The 21,329-nt window shown below is 37.5% G+C and overlaps 1 protein-coding gene and 1 gene segment (V, D, J or C); both read right to left on the bottom strand.

Annotated features, from left to right (window-relative positions):
• XB5806080.L (immununoglobulin light chain L homeolog) overlaps positions 1–14,960 on the bottom strand; it is a 107,784-nt gene extending 92,824 nt beyond the window's left edge. The window contains exons 1-2 of one of the 2 annotated variants that reach the window (XM_041561989.1): positions 14,863–14,960; positions 14,450–14,772 (exon numbers count right to left, since the gene is read on the bottom strand). In XM_041561989.1, coding sequence (XP_041417923.1) covers positions 14,450–14,772; positions 14,863–14,908 — 369 coding nt within the window. In that variant the 5' untranslated portion in view covers positions 14,909–14,960. The remainder of the gene's footprint in view (positions 1–14,449; positions 14,773–14,862) is intronic. The other variant, XM_041561979.1, reaches the window with a different exon arrangement.
• A 5,192-nt stretch (positions 14,961–20,152) lies between these two features.
• LOC121393441 lies at positions 20,153–21,080 on the bottom strand. The segment is given in 2 exon segments: positions 20,153–20,739; positions 20,827–21,080. Coding segments are annotated over 2 exon segments (402 nt in total).
• Between the last annotated feature and the right edge of the window lie 249 nt (positions 21,081–21,329).

Below are 21,329 nucleotides of genomic sequence, written 5' to 3'. Positions count from 1 at the left end.
AGCGTGACAGTCATTCAGAGATACTGAGCCTTGGCCTTCATTTCCATAAAAGTAATCTTATAGCTCCATGTTATAGTCCAGTTCATAATTTATGTGAAATTAGTTGTCACAAATCACATATAGTGTATATGAGGGTAAATTAAATTCTACATTTAACCAGATTAAAGCAAGTTCATTTTTTAAAATCTGTGTACTGCAGACACACCTGCTAAATGAGCTTTGATACAAAATAATAAAAGAAAATACTAAATGGCTGTTTGAGATACAAAAAAATGGTTTCATAAAGTTTCTCGTAATTTGGACCCTATCAACCATATAGCTTAAATTGGAGAACTGCTGAATAAAAAGCTAAATAACTCAAAAATCACAAATAATAAAAAATTAAAACCAATTGCAAATTGTCTCAAAATATCACTCTCTACATCATACTAAATGTTAATTTAAAGGTGAACATCATCCACAGCATTATAGTAAATTAACAGGTGACAAATTAACCTTCAGAGTGGTGATATAGTACATTCATAGGTGTCTGAATAGCATTAAGAGCAGTAATATAATAAATTCACAGGTAGCAAGGTAGCAGTCATTGCAAGAATTTAGCCTTGTAACCAGAATTCCTGTATTTATGGGTCCATTATGGGACACATTGGGAGTGTCAGTGGCCCGTACATGCTCAGTGTACTTTGAGCAGCTGTTGAAAAAATGAGGTTTGTCTATCATAGAAGGCGAAGCTGATGCTACAGGGTTATTAAATTCTAATTGTGCTGGTTTCTGACCAGCCATGTAACAATAATTATTTACTGATCAGCCTGATGCCTTATAGTGTGAAATTTCTATTATATATATTCAGTATATATTATTATATATACAGTATATATTCAGTGAGTCAGTGTCTAAGCTCAGGTAACTAACAGCAGCACAGAGTATGTCCAGTGACTCCGCAGAAAAGAAGATGGCGAGCTACTGGGGCATTTTTGGAGGCACAGATCTTCACTGCTAAATGGTTGTCTTGAGCTAGCACAGAAGCCCAAAACAATTGGAGACAGACTGATAGGTTAACCCAAGATAACCTTGACAACAAACTCAACTTTCTGACAAACAATTTGGTATCACAGACCTTGTAAAAAATGTAATGCTCAGGACCTGGAGTTTTCTGGATAACAGATCTTTACATAATGTGGATCTTAATACCTAAAGTCTACTAGAAAATCATGTAAACGTTAAATAAACCTAATAGGCTGGTTTTGCTTCCAATAAGGACTAATAATGTCTTAGTTGGGATCAAGTACAAGGTACTATTTTATTACTATAGGGAAAAAGGAAATAATTTTTAAGAATTTGGATTATTTGGATAAAATGGAGTCTATGGGAGACTTCCTTTCTGTAATTCTTAACTTTATGGATAATGGGTTTCCAGATAATGGATCCCATACCTGTACCTAAGATGTGAACATTGCTTGTTTATTGTTTTTTCATTTTCTACTCATTTGTTTTCCTTCTAATTAGATTATGTTAAAATGTATGTTTTTAATACAAAGTAATAACAATATATCTGTAGCCTTAGTAAGCAATAATTTTTAGATAATTCAGTGACCTCCATTTGAAAGCCTGAAAGAGTCATAGGAAGGCAAATAATTCAAAAACTATAAAGCCTATTGTATTACATACTAAACGTTAATTTAAAGGAAAACCTTTAAACTGCCAATTTGTATTCTTATCAAAACTGATAAAACAGGTATTTTGGGAGATTTTAATTGTTGCTTAAATCCCTCCTTAGATAGACTCAGCCCTGACCCTCACACCTTCACTAAACTTTCCAAATGAGCAGAGGCCCTACAACTGACTGACCCCTGGAGATGGAAATACCCAGCTCAAAGAGCCTTTTCCTGCCATTCTCCAAAACATAAATTTTTTTTCGAGGATAGACCTAGTCTTCAAAATAAATCTGCACGCACTCCTGCAACCATGGCCATGGAGGTTAAAAATTTAACTTTATTCCATATTAGTTAAAAGATATGCGTCCTAACGCGTTTCGTATCAACAGATACGTAATCATAGGCACTTGTTAACAAAATGACCGTTACAACAATTTAAACCTAATTAGAGGAAATGACGTCCTGGATGACCCCACTTAGGGTACTCCCATCGGACTTAATACTTAAAAGCAATTAACTCTTAACAAATCGGAAAGTTACTACTACAAAAATTCATCATTTGAAAAAATACAATTAGAAGAAATTGCGATCTTGAAAAAAATTCATTCTTACTTTATACAAAGCATGCAAATCTTAATAAAACATTCCTATGCACATTTCAATTTTAATATTTTGAATTAAATACTTCAAGCCCACCTTTATACTTTTTGGATTTCATATTTAAATATTTTTTAAATTTCATATTTAAAAATTGATTTCATGCTTTTAGATTCCACAGAAAAACTTCTAAAGCGAAAAAGCTGAAAACCTGCATCCATCGCTTAAACACATGTATCATCACTTTTAAACTGAAACATTTTTGCTTCTTAACACAGACTCATATTGAAACCTTGTTACATAATCTCTGGTCATGTCTGTTAGCTGGAGTGTCGCAAATCCATACGGTTACGTCAAGTTCCTATTCCTAATTTCTACATTGTTTAATACTTAAACTACGGAACTGCTGACTATAAAGTTATAATTTATTTATTTAATTAATTTATTCCCAAACTCCAAATGAAAAAATGAACGTTTAAATAAATAATAAAATAAACTGTAGAGAGACAATGTACATACTTTAGCTTTATGAAAAATGCTGAATAAATTCATGTGCGGACTTATCTTCAGTGGCAAGCCAAAATATATTTTTAAAAATATCATATATATCTATTTTAAACGTGACACACCACGTCAAATCAAAAATTTAATCCTTTTGGCTGCCTCGTGTCTAATGTAAATATCCAATACGCTTCTCTATAACGAAGTTTCGCTGCTTTGTCACCACCCCTTGAGGACTGATAAATCTTTTCTACTCCTTGGATTTTAAGATTAGTTATGTCACCATTACTGCATTCCAAAAAATGCCTGGATACTGTTGTGCTGTTGCTGCGGGTTTCAATGCTATGTATATGTTCGCGCATTCTGCATTTTAAATTCCTAGTGGTACTTCCTACATATTGAATGCTGCATTTCTTGCAAGTCAACAGATACACTACAAAAGTGGTGTTACAATTTATGTAGCATTTATTATGGTAGGTATTGGTCGTACTACTGCTCACAAAAACTGGAGCCTTTTCTATGTATTTACAAGTCACGCAACGACCAGCTCCACATGGGTAAGTACCCCATACATTCAGCCATGTTCTCGGACTATTCTGCTTCCCACATACATTGCTCGGTGACAAGATGTTTCCAATTGTTCTGGCTCGACGTGACACAAACCTACATCCATTTTCCATAAACCTTCGCAATTTGTCATCACCATCTAAAACAGGTAAATATTTTTGAACTATTTTCTTAATCTTGTAAAACTGCCTACTATAAGTAGTGATAAACAGTGGTGAAGTACTTTCTGTGGAGCTTTTAAACTTTTTCTCTCTATTTAAGAGTGTATTCCTATCTTCTTTAAAAGCCTTCACAAAAGCTGTTTCTAAAAGGGGTAGAGAATATCCACGAGCCAAAAAACGATCCCTCAGTTGCACTGATTGTGACAAAAACTCTACATCTGTACTGCAATTTCTACGCAATCCCTGAAATTGCCCAATTGGTACTGCTTTGAAAATATGTTTGGGATGGCAGGAGTCCGCCCGCAACAACGAATTTCCTGCTGTTTCTTTCCTATATACCGTGCTTACTATTTCACTTGATTTACTTTTTAATTTCAAATCCAAAAAATCTATAGTAGCATGATCAAAAGAAAAAGTGAATTTTAAATTACAGTCATTGTGATTAAGACTGTCTACAAAACTTGAAAACTGTGACTCTGAACCTCTCCAAACCAAGATCAGGTCATCCACATAACTTTTGTATAACTTAATAAAATTAACCCCTGTGACGTTACCCCCAAAAATATGGACTTCCTCCCACCACCCCATGTACAAATTTGCATAGGTGGGCGCAAATTTCGCACCCATTGAGGTGCCGCATGTTTGGAGGTAAAAAGTCCGATCAAATGTGAAAAAATTGTGCGTTAGAAGATAGTGCAAAGCTTCAATTATGAATTCAATGATCTCTATGTTGTAACTACTGTACTTCTGTAAATGATAACGCACTGCCTCTATCCCTTTCTCATGTGGTATATTGGAATAAAGACTGACTACTTCAATCGTGCCCCAACTATAACTACCCTCATCCCAAACAAAACCATCCAAAACTTGCAATACATGCTTTGTGTCACACAGATACGAATCTAATAGTTTTACTAAAGGCTGTAAAAACATGTCAATTAATTCAGCTAAATTCTCATTAAGGGAGCCTATACAAGACACTATCGGTCTTCCCTCAGGCGGGCGTTTGCTTTTATGCACCTTAGGCAAGATATGGAAAATCGGGATACTGGGGTTCTCAGGAATTATGTAATTTTTAATCCTTTCAGTATAAACACCTAAATGCATGCCCCTTTCCACCAGCTCCAATAGCTTGCCTTGGAACGATTCTTGAGGGTTTGATTTCAAAGTCCTATATGAGTCTGTGTTATTGAGCTGTCTATTCACTTCATTAAGATAGTCAGCCCTATCAAGGACCACAACCTTCCCTCCTTTGTCTGCCTTACGGATAACGATTGTTTCATCAAGACTTAACTCCTTCAGCGCTTGGGTCTCAGACCCTGACAAATTAGAGTTCACTTTTGTAGTGCCCTTTTTTAGCAATTTTAATTCTTTTTCTATAAGATCCTGAAAAGCTTCAACCGCAGGGCCTCTCTGATGTACAGGGTAAAATTTTGATTTAACTCTTAACTTGTTAATGTCATTCAAATTAATTCCGTGCGACTTTAGAACATCGTTATCCGTTTCTGCAGACAAAGAATTTAAATTAAACAAGGCTACTTCATCCTGAAAATCAAATTTTAAACCACTGGCAAATTCAAGATCATTAATTGCCCCTTCCAATTTGTTACACATTAAATTAGATGGTTCCCCACCTGCATCAAAGTCCGATATAGACAAGTCCGATTGTACAAAGTCTCTACTACCTTCTTCATATGTACAGTCTATGTCATCACCCCCTCTCTCTCTCTCCCCACTCTCAGTTAGAAAATACTTTTTAAGAACAATTTTACGAACAAACCTATTCACGTCCACCAGCGTTTCAAACAAATTAAAATCTGCTGTGGGTGAAAACGAGAGGCCCTTCGAGAGGAGTGAAAGGTGGTGAGGACTTAGCTGTTTTTGCGACAGATTCAATACTGCGTCTTCCCAAATTTCCCCTTTTTCTTCTTGTGTTGGAAACTTCTCTGGTGCTCTACATTTCCGTCTGCTTCGTCGGGTCCTGCTTTTTGTTGCTGTATTTGCTGCTGCTGCCCCTTGCTGTATATCATCGCATCCGATTTGTTGCAATCTTTGGTCCGTTGCGAGCGTCTGTAGTCCCCTTCCATCTCGTTTTTTGATTCAATAACACTTCCATTGAAGGACTTTCTGCTCGTATCATTAAACACCTCAAGTGCCAGACTTTCACGGTCACTCTGTGGGGATGAAGAAACAGGAAAAGAGGAACGAGCAGTATCTTCATCGAGACCATATGAATCGTCTGCGCTAGAAAAACTAACATGCTTATGTTGCTGTGTTCTTTTAAGGATAGATCTAGGGCCCCTGAATTGATAGTATCTAGGTTGTCTTTTGACATACACATTACCTTCATCATAATCTCTCCTGTCTCTATCAAATTTCTTTACTTTACGGGCTATAATTTGATCTTCCTCTTTTTTCAATTTTAAATTCAAGGCCTGATCTAACTCTAGATACTTCTCTTCTGTGGCTACCTTCAACAATTCACTCCGAGTAAGCTCCATCTCTGTCTTTGCTTTAACTAAAGTTTCCTTCTTGTAATCAACTAACAATTGTATTAAATTATTGGAGCAATCTGTAAGAATCAAATTCCATTTTGTAGTAAACTCTTTATCCTCCGTGGTGAATGTGGGGAACTTTTTTATCCTTAAACCACGCGGAACCATTTTTAACTGCAAATATTTTTCAAGCGTGGCTACATCCCACCAAGCCCGTATTTCCCTAAAAAGACATCTCTCTAGGGTAACAGAAAGTGTCTCCGTAAGTCTTTCTGTTTCAGTATTCCTGCTAAACGCTTCATGCAATCTTTTTAAGCGTGCATCCTCCATTTAAGTAAAAACCGGTCTACTTCAATCACTATATATCAAAAATAATTATATGATAACAACGCTTACTAGCATAAAGCGGAAGCAATTCATAAAAATAACAAATCAAAGAGGAATACCGTATTTATAAACAAACGACTGTTTTCTAACTTAAAGTATAAGAGAGATGAGCTCAGCTAAATGCTACTGAAGACCATATGAACAAAAAAAAAAAAAAAAAAAAAAAAGATGCCGGCTCCAATCTCCTTTGGACTGATTATAATCTATCAATAGAGCAAAACACTTATAAACTTAACGGGTCAAATCCCTTATTTTTATATGCATATATATATGCATGTAATGCTCAAATTGCTCAAATTTTTACGTTGATGTAAACCGCTAGGCAATCCTTACCAAGCAGAAAAATCTGGCCTGGGTGTCCAAACCCCAGGCCCTTCACTCCAATCGTTAGATAATAGAAAACAGCCAAAGAGCTTTTCACTCACCAAGTTAGCCGAATGGTCCGGGTGCCGTGCCCCGAACCCGTAGCTTAGGCAAACTCTGTCTTCAAAATAAATCTGCACGCACTCCTGCAACCATGGCCATGGAGGTTAAAAATGTAACTTTATTCCATATTAGTTAAAAGATATGCGTCCTAACGCGTTTCGTATCAACAGATACGTAATCATAGGCACTTGTTAACAAAATGACCGTTACAACAATTTAAACCTAATTAGAGGAAATGACGTCCTGGATGACCCTACTTAGGGTACTCCCATCGGACTTAATACTTAAAAGCAATTAACTCTTAACAAATCGGAAAGTTACTACTACAAAAATTCATCATTTGAAAAAATACAATTAGAAGAAATTGCGATCTTGAAAAAAATTCATTCTTACTTTATACAAAGCATGCAAATCTTAATAAAACATTCCTATGCACATTTCAATTTTAATATTTTGAATTAAATACTTCAAGCCCACCTTTATACTTTTTGGATTTCATATTTAAATATTTTTTAAATTTCATATTTAAAAATTGATTTCATGCTTTTAGATTCCACAGAAAAACTTCTAAAGCGAAAAAGCTGAAAACCTGCATCCATCGCTTAAACACATGTATCATCACTTTTAAACTGAAACATTTTTGCTTCTTAACACAGACTCATATTGAAACCTTGTTACATAATCTCTGGTCATGTCTGTTAGCTGGAGTGTCGCAAATCCATACGGTTACGTCAAGTTCCTATTCCTAATTTCTACATTGTTTAATACTTAAACTACGGAACTGCTGACTATAAAGTTATAATTTATTTATTTAATTAATTTATTCCCAAACGCCAAATGAAAAAATGAACGTTTAAATAAATAATAAAATAAACTGTAGAGAGACAATGTACATACTTTAGCTTTATGAAAAATGCTGAATAAATTCATGTGCGGACTTATCTTCAGTGGCAAGCCAAAATATATTTTTAAAAATATCATATATATCTATTTTAAACGTGACACACCACGTCAAATCGAAAATTTAATCCTTTTGGCTGCCTCGTGTCTAATGAGGATAGACCTAGCCCTTACATCGCATTCTCCTACCTGTAATTGACCAAATCCCTCTTCATTGACCATTCCCCGCTCCAACTTATTATACGTTGGAATCCCGAGACCCAGGACAAATTATGGCGCCTGAGTCCTCTCTGGCTCAAAAACTATGGGGAATACTGGATCCATAATGCGGGCTCTACCTCTCCACTAACCTTATGGGATGCTTCTAAGGCGGTTATGAGAGGAATTCTTGTGGGGGCAATATCACAAGCTAGGAATGAAAGTCTAGAGCAGGTTAAAATAGCAGAGAATGAGCTCCAAAACGCCTTAATAGCACATATACAAGATCCTACTCCTGCCAACTATACTGACCTTCTAAGGGTTCAAAATTCCCTTTCCAAAGCCTTCATATCCCTAACCAGGAAAGCCTTACTTTATCAGAACCAGCGTATCTTTGACCAGAGTGACAAGTACAGTAAGCTTTTGGCGTTCCGGCCAAACAACAAGCGGCTTCCTCTGCAGTTCCATGTCTTCTATTAGATGATGGCTCTATAGTCACAGAACCCAGACTTATAACCCAAGAATTTGCCACCTTTTACCAAAATCTATACTCTACCACAGTAACACACTCCAAAGACCAACTCCTGCGCTTTCTAGACTCCATCCCTATACCGACTCTTTCCCCTAATGACCAAGCATTCCTCGATGCCCCTATCACACTTCAGGAAGTTGCGGATGCAATTGCCTCCCTACCTGCAAATAAGACACCAGGACCAGATGGTGTCCCTCGGGACTGGTATAAAGCAAATTGTGCCGAAATACCTTGACGCACTACAAAATGCTTTTGACAATAATTCACTATCCCCCTCATTTATTGAGGCCCTCATAGTGGTCATCCCAAAACCAGGAAAATACTTAACTCGCTGTTCATTCTATCGCCCTGTATCTTTACTCAACAGACGCTAAATTCCTGGCTAAGGTCCTTACTTCCCGCCTCCAACAAGTGGTCCCAGACTTCATACACTCTGATCAATCTGGCTTTATGCCTGGGCGCTCCACCAACATTAACCTCCGCAGACTCTTTACCAATTTACAAATCACTCATGTAGAAACAGGAACCAGAGTAGTAGCCTCCTTAGACTCCGCAAAGGCTTTTGGTTCGGTGGAGTGGGATTATATGTGGGAGGTCTTGGCCAGATTTGGGTTTGGTCCTCGGTGTATAACCTGGATTAAACTTCTTTACAAGAGCCCCACAGCACAAATCATAGTCAATGGCCTCATATCCCACCCATTCTCACTAACAAGAGGAACGAGGCAGGGCTGCCCCCTTTCCCCAATCCTATTCACCCTAGCAATCAAACCACTAGCTATATTGACCAGGCTGTCTCCCCAAATTAAAGGCTTAACCTACGACACTATACAGGAAAAAATTTCTCTCTTTGCAGATGACCTTCTTATTTATTTGGCCGACCCTAAAGACTCCCTTTCTGCCTTCCTTGACCTGGTCAACCAATTTGACTCATTCTCTGGCCTACGTATCAATTGGGAAAAGTCTGTTTTGTTCCCCATTGACCCCAACCAGCCCCGCTCTTTGCCAGCTGAGACCCCCCTTGTATGGGCCAGTCAATTCAAATACCTGGGGGTGATAGTTCACCCAGACGCTAACAAATAACCCAATTCTTCAGCAATCTGACCAACACCTTGAACCGCTGGTCCAAACTTCCTTTATCCCTTTGGGGTAGGGGCAATGTCATCAAAATGATTGCTCCACAATACACCCATATATATATCTCTAAAAAATACTTCAAACGCCTAAAACAAATTCTAAATCCTTTCCTTTGGAATAATAAAACTCCCAGAATTGCGTGGACAAAGCTGTGTGCCCCATGCAAAGAGGGCGGTTGGCTCTCCCCAACTTCCATCTCTACTACCTAGCTTCACAACTATACTACCTTCATTGGTGCTTTAACCCCGACCCATATAACCCAAACTCGCAATTACAAGCTCTTCTACTATCCTCATGGGAAAGCCTTCGCAATTTCCCCTATCGTACCCTCAAAGACTCCAGCCCTTAAACAACTACATTAACTACCCCTCACAAGTCCTGGCAAGTAGCTCTTAAGACCTTGGGGTATACACCACCATTGCTGTCCCCCACCTCCCTCTGTGGGGAAACTCATACTTACCTCACTTCATGGCCTTACAAGACCCTGCCCTCTGGCCGACCCAGGGTATTAAATGCTTGAAAGACCTTCTTGAGAATAATACCTTTCCTACATATCCTACACTTCAACGCATGTGCCAGCCAACGCAAATACTACTTTTTAAGTTCCTCCAATTAGGACATACCTTCTATTCCCAATTCACCACCCTTACCCCCCAACTGTCCTGCCTCACCATAGAAGACATTCTTCACAATCCCAGCCCTTCAAAACTATTGTCCCGGCTCTACCAGCAACTTCTTCGGGCTGGCCCCAAACCCTTTCGGATAGCTCAGGAATTGTGGACCAGCAAAATTACAGGCCTTGCACAAAATGATTAGGAAGAAGCAATAGACAATGTATATACCGGCCTTATCTCGCTGAAAGATAAGTTAATACAGTACATAATTATGCACCATGTGTATGTAACCCCCATATGCCGCAAACAAATGGGCCGAATCCCTCTTGACTCCTGCCCCAGGTGTCAGCAACTAGCCGCAGACTTCTTCCACTTGATGTGGGAGTGCCAGCATATTTTGAGCTTCTGGATGCAAGTTGTAAACTACTTGGTAGACAACCTTGACTTTCCGAGGGTAATGTCTACAACTATTTGCCTTTTAGGAGTGATAGAAGAGATAATTCCTGCCAAATATACTCGCATTTGTTACCGCATCTTACTCTTTTATGCAAAAAAAACTGTAGCACTCCACTGGATGGGTAACCTCCCATCCTCTCTTAAAGCTTGGGTGCAACTGGTTAAAAGTGTAGTACCCCTCTACAAACTCACATATGAGGCTAGGGGAGCACTGACGAAATTTGACAAAATCTGGGGCCCATGGAGTTACATTGACCCAAACCCTCCGTAGAGTGACTCTGATAGGTAAACCCTCTTACGCTTAGACAGTAGACAGATCACTTTATTAATTTTGGAGCTCTAAACCTAGCCCTTAACCTGAACTATACAATGATATTTTGGGGTGTCCATCTATACCCACTAACAACCTTTGCTGTAATATGCCTTGTGTCAACTTGTGACGTTATACCTACCCTTTGGACCTTATGTGAATTAGTCTGTCATGTATGTAATTGATGTGTGTTTAAAAATAAATAAAATTTACCTTTAAAAAAAACAAACTGATAAAACAGTAGGCTCTAGAACCTACACCGGGGCTGACAAGATAGCAGAGGCATCTGACTACAGCCCTAGCCCAACACACTCCATTAGTCTTTTACCTCCTGCCTCTATCCCAATCTCCAGGACATCCTTGTACCTCTCCAAACAAAGGATACTCCATTTAATATTGCCAAAGCAATACAGAATGTGCAGAAAGAAGATATGGCAGGAACCAAGACTCCCTTAAAGGCACTGGTCACAAGCTTGTAGAAATAGAAAGACAAACCTGTGCTAATTCATTTACTACAACATGACAAGTTTCGAGTGACCAGGCTCTTTGTCAAGGGTACAAGTTGAGGAGAGGACCACATACTAAAGATATATCACAGGAAGTGACAGTCTACCTGCTCAATCCATCAAATACTCTATATACAGTAAAAGAAACCTAGACAAAGAGAAAAAAGTAACAAACTTGCTTATACATTACCATTACTTGTATTCTGAATGTTTGCAAAACATTTAGGGCAAGAAATCAAAATATTTTCCACAGAGGTCAAGGCCACTATTGGTGAGAAAGTCACATAGTTTTATGTGGTTTGAAAAAAAGTCCATCATGTGCAGGTTCAGTGCTTTTTCAGATCAGAAATAAAGATTTTCTACAGTTACTATATGTTTTCTATTTTGGGCTATTTCTTCTAATATTGGAGTGCAAAGTTTAATTTGTTGCCTTTTGTTTTTCTGAAGCATCTCTGGGACTGTAATATGTTCTAAATAATGCATTTAGTTGATGAATTACAGAATCCCTGTTCAGGCAGCTGTAATAATTGATACAATAGTTGCTAATATTCCACAGATGCTGCTGAGAGATGTATCAACTAATGTAGCAAATTATAAGAGTTCAGAATCTGTACTTGGATTATTGAACTGCCAGATTGAAACACCAGAGATAGGAACATTTAACTTTATACCTCCGTGTTCTAAAAACAGTCCAAAATAGACATGGAAAACAACTGCAATAACACCTTTTATGTATTTGGAATAAGTATATATCAACTTTTCACATTTTGGCCTATTTTACCAGGCAGATTTTGTACGTATTATTCAAATGATTCAAGATGTTGCTTGGGAATTTAAATTTTCAAATGTAAAGAACTGAGTTTAAAGCTTCCAAGTATTCTGAGATTTGTAGTCCAGCGACAACTGTGTAATGTATGGTTAAGCTGTGCTATACAGATCCTCTTTATAGGGGTGGTTCACCCTTAAGTTAACTTTTGTCACAGATTGGGCAATTCTAAGCAACTTCTCAATTGGTCTTAATTTTTTTTATAGTTTTATTTAATTGTTTGCCTATTTTCTGACTCTTTTCAGCTTTCAAAAAGGACCCCTACCTAAAAACAAATGTTCTTTAAGGCTACAAATGTATTGTTATTTGCACTTTTCATTACTCATATTTCTATTCAGGCCCTCTTCTATTCATATTCTAGTCCAGGAGTGCCCATACTTTACTAATGTGAGATCTACTTTTAGTGATGTTTTCCCATTATGATCTAAATCCATAAAAGCATTGTTAGCAGTATATTCCATGGAAAATGATTAATGGGAAAATGTATATTGCTATATTTAATAAAATTAATAAATAATAATAATAATAAACATAATAAATATCTGAATGAAAAGAATGAAACAGGAGGGTGATTTAGACAAGCTGTTTATTGACAGTGTCTTGATATCTGCTGATCACCAGCTAAAGGTCTACTGGTAGATTCCAATCTACATTTTGGGCACCCCTGTACTAGTCTCTTATTCAAATGAATGCATGGTTGCTAGTGTAATTTGGACCATAGCAACCAGATTGCTAAAACTGCAAACTGGAGAGCTGTTGAATTAAAGGCTAAATAATTATAAAAAATTAAACCAATGGCAAATTGTCTCAAAATATCACTGTCTACATCATAATAAAAGTGAATTTAAAGGTGAACAACCCCATTAATGGCCGAAAATTGAAACAAAGCAACTTTGTTTTCTAACTGCTAGCCTCCTGCACAGTCCCCATGCCCCCTTAACAATTACATTATACCCACTGACTAAAAGTCAGTGCAGAGGTGACTGGTCTGCCCAAAAATGTTTATGCACAGTGAAAGAAAATAGCAATTTACTAATATACATGAATTATAAATTTCCAGGGGTTTTATTTAATTGTAAATGTAATTATGTTGTTCAATGCAATATCTGTCTGTTACTTTCTGCACTGCTGGTTCTATTAAAACAATGAAGCAGGTTCAGTGTTGCATGTTTCCCCGCAGGTCTCTGGAAAGCTGCTTAGAATAACAAAGTCTTACAATTTCCTTAATAGGGGAATTATATTTTGCATTACATCCCCTATGGTTTTAAGTTATTTGTACAAGTGGGGGTTAAATGTGATTTACAGACTGTTTTCAGATTATATCTTTCACTCAACATTTTAAACAACATTTTACCCGCAATGTTTGTGAATTTGTCTTTAGCTCTTCCTTCCTAAACCTGTCAGTCTGCCATCAGGTGATCGATTGTTGTACAATGTGTGTAAAACTCCATGTATTACTCAGTGCAAAATTTCTGCACATTCTGTATTGCTTTGGCAATATTAAAAGGATTGTTGGCAGATGTGTTAGGATGTCCAGGAGATTGGGATAGAGGCAGGAGGTAAAAGACTAACGGGGTCTTTTGGGCTAGGGCTGCAGTCAGATGCCTCTGCTATCTTGTCAGCCCTGGTGTAGGTTCTAGAGCCTACTGTTTTATCAGTTTTGATAAGAATACAAATTGGCAGTTTAAAGGGGTGATTTACCTTTAAATTAACATTTAGTATGTTATAGAACAGGCTTTCAAATGGGGGTCACTGACCCCATCTAAAAATAATTGCTTATTAAGGCTACAGATATATTGTTGTTATTACTTTTTATTGCTCAATTGTCTATTCAGGCCCACTCCTATTCATATTCCAGTCTCTTATTCAATCAGTGCATGGTTGCTAGGGTAATTTGGACCCAACAACCAGATTGCTGGAATTAAAAAGTTAATTTAAAGGTGAACAGCAACTTTAAAGCAGTGCAGTAAATAGCCTCAGCAAAAGGATTGTTTTGGAGGAATACTATGCACATTAAAAATAACCATCGCCAATAATGCACTACTGTTTACATGCTGTATATAAATGGCTGAATTTAAGTCCTTTGTTAAAATGCTTTTTACTTTGCTACTTTACTTTACTTTGCTACCCCTTTAAACAAGCCGGAGCCCATCAGTGGTTTTTGTCTAGCTGTATATCACTGTGGCATCCAATGTTGTCATACCATTTAACACAATAATAAGTATCAGTATCCCGAGTGTCTGTGTTTTTCACAATTAGCTGATATTCTGTGCCTGCACCATTAATAGTGGAACCAAAATGAGCGGATGACATTCCTGATCCATATTTAGGTTCTGTGTATGAATGATGATGATATAAAATGAGCTGGGGGGTTTTTCCAGGTGTTTGACGTAAGAACACTGTAGCATGAGCGTTTTTAACTCCCACATTACAATTATAAGTACCAGTTTGTCCTTGATTAACATACAGAACAGATGGAGTCAGCACTGGCACCTGTGATTCCACATCTGGAAAACAAAATAATGAATAAGCTTACTTGCCTTCATATATCTATTTATGGAACACCCAGTAATATTTTATACATTATTTATACTTACTGGACATCAAGGATATTAAATAAATCACTGATACCAATAATTTCATGTTCACTGAATGGTTTTCTCTTTAACCTACAAATGAATGATGTCTTTTTTTCTCCCTAACACTAGTTATTTATATACAGTGGAATATGCAAAAATCACAGCGTGATAGTCATTCAGAGATACTGAGCCTTGGACTTAATTTCCATAAAATTACTAATAATAATATTATAGCTGATGAGTTTTCAGTTCATAATTTATGTGAAATTAGTTGTCACAAATCAGATATAGTGTATCTAATTCTACATTTAACCAGATTAAAGCAAGTTCATTTTTAAAAATCTGTGTATTGCAGACACACCTACCAAATGAGCTTTGATACAAAATAATAAAAGAAAATACTATATGGCTGCTTGAGATGCAAAAAAAATGGTTTCGTAAACGTTCTGGTAATTTGGACCCTATCAACCAGATAACTGAAGTTGGAGAACTGCTGAATAAAAAGCTAAATAACTCTAAAATGAGAAATAATAAAAAATGAAAACCACTTGCAAATTGTCTCAGAATATCACTCTCTACATACTAAATGTTAATTTAAACGTGAACAACACCTTTCTTTTTTACAAAATAAAATATATTCTTTATCAGTTTGCTTTTAAAACAAGAAGGGGGTTGGGGAGGAAGGGTATAGTAGGTATAGTATGTGAATACAATAGGTTATTTCCATCAATCATTGGAGCAAATTTGTGTAATACATTCACAGGTACCAAAGTAGTAATCAGAGCAGTGATATAGTACACTCACAAGTATAATAATAGCATCCAGAGCATTAGTATAGTACATTTACAGGTGACAAATTAACCTTCAGAGTGGTAATATAGTACATTCATGGGTGTCTGCATAGCATTCAGAGCAGTAATAAAATAAAGTCACAAGTAGCAAGGTAGCAGTCAGGGCAAGAATTTAGCCTTGTAACCAGAATTCCTGTATTTATGGGTCCATTATTCTTTGGGGTTAGAGTAGACCAGCTGTTCAGTAGGATCAGATTTTGTCATTCTTGTGGGGTACCCCTTACCAAGTATGTCAACTGTATTAATGGCAGGTTGTTATTTATTAACTATAACTAGTGTTTCAATAAGGAAGAGTTGTTGTTCATACACTTTAAAGGTGAACTAAAACCTAAAAAGGAATATGGCTAGAAATGCCATATTTTATAAATTTATTGAACCAACCAAAGGTTCAGCATTCTATATTAGTAAGGATTCGGGCCTTCAAAGTTGTCACAGGAGTATCCACTCTTGGATTTCATTAGGAGTGTCAATGACACATACATGCTCAGTGTACTTTGAGCATCTGTTAAAAAAATTAGGTTTGTCTGTCATAGAAGCTGATGCTACAGGGTTATTAAATCCTGATTCGAATTGTGCTGGTTTCTGAGCAGCCATGTAACAATAATTATTTATTGATCAGCCTGATGCCTTATAGTGTGAGTCAGTGCCTAAGCTCAGGTAGCTGAAAGCAGCACAGAACATATCCAGTGAATCAACAGTGGTGGACTGGCCCACCAGGATACCAGGAAAACTCCCGGTGGGCCCAGGGGTCAGTGGGCCTCTTGCTTCTAACCATTTGGCCTATTTCATGGCCATTCCCTATTTCTTTATGAGAACAAAGAGGCTTAATAATGGAAGAGTAAAAAGGTTGAGTGAGGAGAGGAGGTATAGTAGTTTGAAAAGCGGGCCCTCAGCCTAAGGTTTTCTGGTGGGCCCCTGGGCTCCCAGTCCGACACTGAGCAGAAAAGAAGATGGGGAGCTACTGGGGCATTTTTGCAGGCACAGATCTTCACTGCTAAAGGGCCATGGTTGTCTTGAGCTAGCATAGACACCCAAAACATAAAGTACAACATTTTTTTATCCTACTTATTTAGTTAAGCTTTAGTTCTCCTTTAAGATTATCTATATTCTATCATAGAGTAGGAGAGATCTCCAAAGGTCTCATTCTGCGTTGTAAGTTATATAGTTACATAATTACATAGTTAAATTGGGTTGAAAAAAGACAAAGTCCATCAAGTTCAACCCCTCCAAATGAAAACCAAGCATCCATACACACAACCCTCCCTACTTTTAATTAAATTCTATATACCCATACCTATACTAACTATAGAGCTTAGTTTCACAATAGCCTTTGATATTATGTCTGTCCAAAAAATCATCCAAGCCATCCAAGTTTGCCTATAGTACCAAGAAAACATGTTTGCGGGATGATCATTTTAGGGAAGGTGGTATTGTCCTGGATAGTCTGGAGTAAACCACTAAGCTATATAGGAAAACTGTGAGGCAAGTATGTATAGGTACAGGTCTGGAAGTCCAAGACCTCTTTCTGTAACTGGTGCTTATTATTTAGATCTGGCAAAGCAGGGGACTTTCAGTCCCCAGATAAATTACATTTGGATACTTTGAAGGCTACAGATATTTAGAGAGAAAAATCATTTACAGTAAATTTACTCTACCCCAAATTGTCAGCTGGAGGGTAGCCAAGTGATCAAGTTGACACATCACTTTATCAATTACCAGAGTAAGATTGAGTTTAATATGTGTATATCTGTTGCTATCGCTAAATATTTCAAATTTCAACCTAGGTCAGGGGGGATTGAGGGAACCTGCTTGAGTTCAAGTAATCGAAAGATCCTGGATTTTTCACAGTTGATTGTAAGCCCAGACTAAAGATAAAGTAGTATATCATCAGTGTAGAGAGCCCTGTCTAGTGCCCCTTGATAGGAAAAACAGTTACAAGCTTTCGGTGCTTAATATAGATGGTTTACCCAGGAAATAAAGGAGTCACCTAACACACATTTTCTCAGGATATCCCATAAGTATGATCACTCCACTGAGTCAATGCTTTGGTGGCATCTAGAGATACAATTACTCTTGTCCCAGTATTCTGTGGCAAAGAGGTTGGTATACACCCTTCTTATGTTGATATGTGTGGATCTTTTTGGCACTCCTGTCCCAGTATCCGATATGAGGCAAAGAGGTCGGTATATACCCTTCGTATGTTGATAAGTGTGGATCTCTCTGGCATAAAGCCATATTGTTCTCAGTGTATAAGTTCAGTAATGACCTGTTTGAGCCTGTTAGGATTTTGGCAAATATTTTGGTGTTGACATTAAGTAGGGTGATTGGTCTATAGAGGACAATACATTTTTTTCCCTCCAAGTGGATGACAACCACTACCAATCTCGGGGGTAGCTGTCAGGTCCTAGGGCTTTATTAAGATGGTAGGGAGGCTGTGGCTGTGAGTAACTCATCTTCAGATATTTTTTTATTGTGGTGCTGTGGGTAATTGGGGGGATCGAGATGCCATCCAAATATGCTTGTTATTGTGGTGAGTCCTGAGCAACGTGTGTAGGGTATAATTCCATTGGTATTCAGAATGCACAGGGCCTGGGGTTTTCAGCATAAGGGATCTTTAAATTAATTAAACCTAATAGGATTACAGAGAGAAAGGAAATCATTTTAAAACATTTTAATTTCTTGATTAAAATGGAGTGTATGAGATATGGTTTTTCCATAATTCGGAGGTTTCTGGATAACAGGTTTCCAGACTCCCATACCTGTAATATTGTTGCAGCAATTTCTTGTAGGCCAGAGGTATTGTTGTTTGAATTCTAGGGACCACATTGGAAGCCAAGTGGGATTCCGATATGTAAGTTGGAAGCTTTCTATTTTTCTCACCTTTATAATATGTGCATTGGGTAGCATTGTTGAGTAATTTTGATTCATGCTTAGTGGTGCTGATTTATTTGTTTTCAAGGCAGTTTATTAGGCAAACATTAGGATTCTGTTTGTGCCAGGAATTGCTGTTCTTGTCATATATCAGTTGTCGCAAGCTCCCTGCACCCAGCAATTACACTAGTAAGTGAGCCTCTCAATGTCACCTTGAACACCTCCCATTGGATTGGTGGAGATGTTGAGCCTTTGTTTAGTTCCCAGTACCGTGGCTTCTGATAGCCACAGAAGACTCAGTACCTACTGCTTGTTTGGTATAGGAGGGAGCATTGCTGACAGAGGTGTATGGTATGAGACCCCTCTATGGAGATGCTGGACATATTGTATTTTATGAAGGAGATCTCCAGTGACCACTGCTAGGTCTATATGGGACATTGTATTGTGAGTTGACAAGAAGCAGGAGAAAACCTTTGTCCCTGGATTTGTCCATCTCCAGATATCTGTTAATCTGATGGCTTCTACCCTTTCAGAAGACATCATTATTGGGCAAATAGTTTGATGAAAAACCGGGCTGTCCATGTCATAAACGGACAGGAAGCAACCCTGCTTCTACTTATTCTGGAAGCCTGACCATTCTAAGATTATTTTCATGGTCATCAAGCTTGGCAGTCAAGCTTGGCAGTGAGAACTAATGTCTGGGCCTGGAACTGTTATATTTGGTTTGTCATCTGGTTGCACGTGTCTTCCAGTTTGGTTATTCATGACTCGGGCCTCAGTTGCTCTCTCTTGCAAGTTTTGCAGGTCTGTCTGCAGTAGTAAAAGTTTTTACCTCCTCTATCATGGTGTAGAGAATGAATTGACAGTCAGTTTGAGCTGCCAGTAGCTGTTGCAGAAGGAGATGGGGGGGAATTGTCATCTTCCTGGGGTGGGGAGGAGCCGCCGTCTTGTGGTAGAAGTTGGGCATTTTGCTATATGAATATAAGTGACGCTCACAATGCTGCGTCAGCTCAGAAATCCATGCAGACCAGGCCCCTTAAATTTACTTTTAGTATTTATAAACATGAAAGTTTTGAGACAATCTACAGTTGATCTTCATTTTTTTTTGTGAATTTAAAATTATTTCGGTTTTTGTTCACCAGCTCTCTAGGCCTGGTTTTGTAGCGGGGCCGGACCTAGGGCAGCAAGTTTTAGGAGCGGCATGCCGTCCAGCCGCAACCTAAGGAGCACCGTTGATGCGTAATCCTCTGCTCCAGTGCATGGGCGAGCATGCACTGGAGCACTGAGGATTACGCATCAACGGTTTGAATTTCAGCAGCTATCTTATTGATGGGATTCATATACTATTTTAATAGTGAACAAGAGATTGGAGGATGAGAGGAAGAGTAAATAGAAAGTAACAATAACAATAAAATTGTAGCTTTAGCAAACAATTTTTTTTTGACCACTTGGGTCAGTGACCCAAGAGGCAGAGGAGAGAGTCAAACAATAACTATAAAAAATAAAAAGTGAAAAACAATAGAAAAGTTGCTTAGAATCGAACATTATAACACACCAAACATTAACTTAAAGGTGAACTAACTCTGTAAAGATACAAAATATTAATTTAAACCTTGAAAACAACATAATGATAATTGAAAGCACTTTATTAAATTGCTTCTGGGAAAGGATTGTTACTTGAGGAATATTGTGCACCGTATAAGTAATCATTTCCACTAACACTACATACTGTATATATAACTGACTGAATTTCAATCTCTCAGTCAAATGCTGTTTACTTATTAAACTTATTGCACATTTTAGCAAGCAGGAGCCCTTCATTGGTTTTTGTACAGCTGTATATCACTGTGGAATCCAATGTTGTCATACCATTTAGCACAATAATAGGTATCAGTATCCTGAGTGTCTGTGTTTTTTACAATTAGTTGATATTCTGTGCCTGCACCATTTATAGTGGAACCAAAATGAGCGGATGACATTCCTGGTCCATATTTAGGTTCTGTGTATGTATGATGGTGGTATAAAATGAGCTGGGGGGCTTTTCCAGGTGTCTGACGGAGGAACCACGTAGCATGATTGTTTTTAACTACCACATTACAATTATATGTACCAGTTTGTCCGTGGTTAACATACTGAACCGATGGAGTCAGCACTGGCACCTGTGATTCTACACCTGGAAAACAAAAAGAATGATCAACCTTAATTGTCTTTATACATCTGTTTGATATTCAGTAATGTATTATAACTTCTTTATACTTACACAATATCCATGATATTAAATAAATTACTGGTACCAATAATCTCATTTTCACAGAATGGTTTGGTACTTCTCTTTACCCTACCAAGAACTTGATGTCTTTCATTTCTACCTGACACTAGTCATTTTTAAACAGTGCATTATGCAAAAATACTGCAGATGTGACAGCCAATCAGAGATTCTGACCCCCACCTTCATTTAATAATACTTCTCTAACAGTTTACATTTTTTATGTGAAATTTGTTGTCACCTATACTTTACCAAAGATGGGTTTGCACACTAAGGAAATAATTTACAACAAGGTTGTACTGTATTGCATTAAGAAATCTTGTTATAAGACAGTAATGTATTACACAGGAGTTTTCTCAGTTTATACAATACATACAAACATGTTAACAAAGTGCAAATACAATTTTCTTTTGTCTGAAAGAGTTTCTTTAAGAGACTAACTTTTACTACATACCACCACAGTGCAAAAAAGGTAAAAAATATAAAAGGTAGCAGAT

Source organism: Xenopus laevis, chromosome 1L (genome assembly GCF_017654675.1).
Source record: "Xenopus laevis strain J_2021 chromosome 1L, Xenopus_laevis_v10.1, whole genome shotgun sequence".
Taxonomy (NCBI): domain Eukaryota; kingdom Metazoa; phylum Chordata; class Amphibia; order Anura; family Pipidae; genus Xenopus; species Xenopus laevis.
This window is presented reverse-complemented; position numbering and strand designations above follow the sequence as displayed.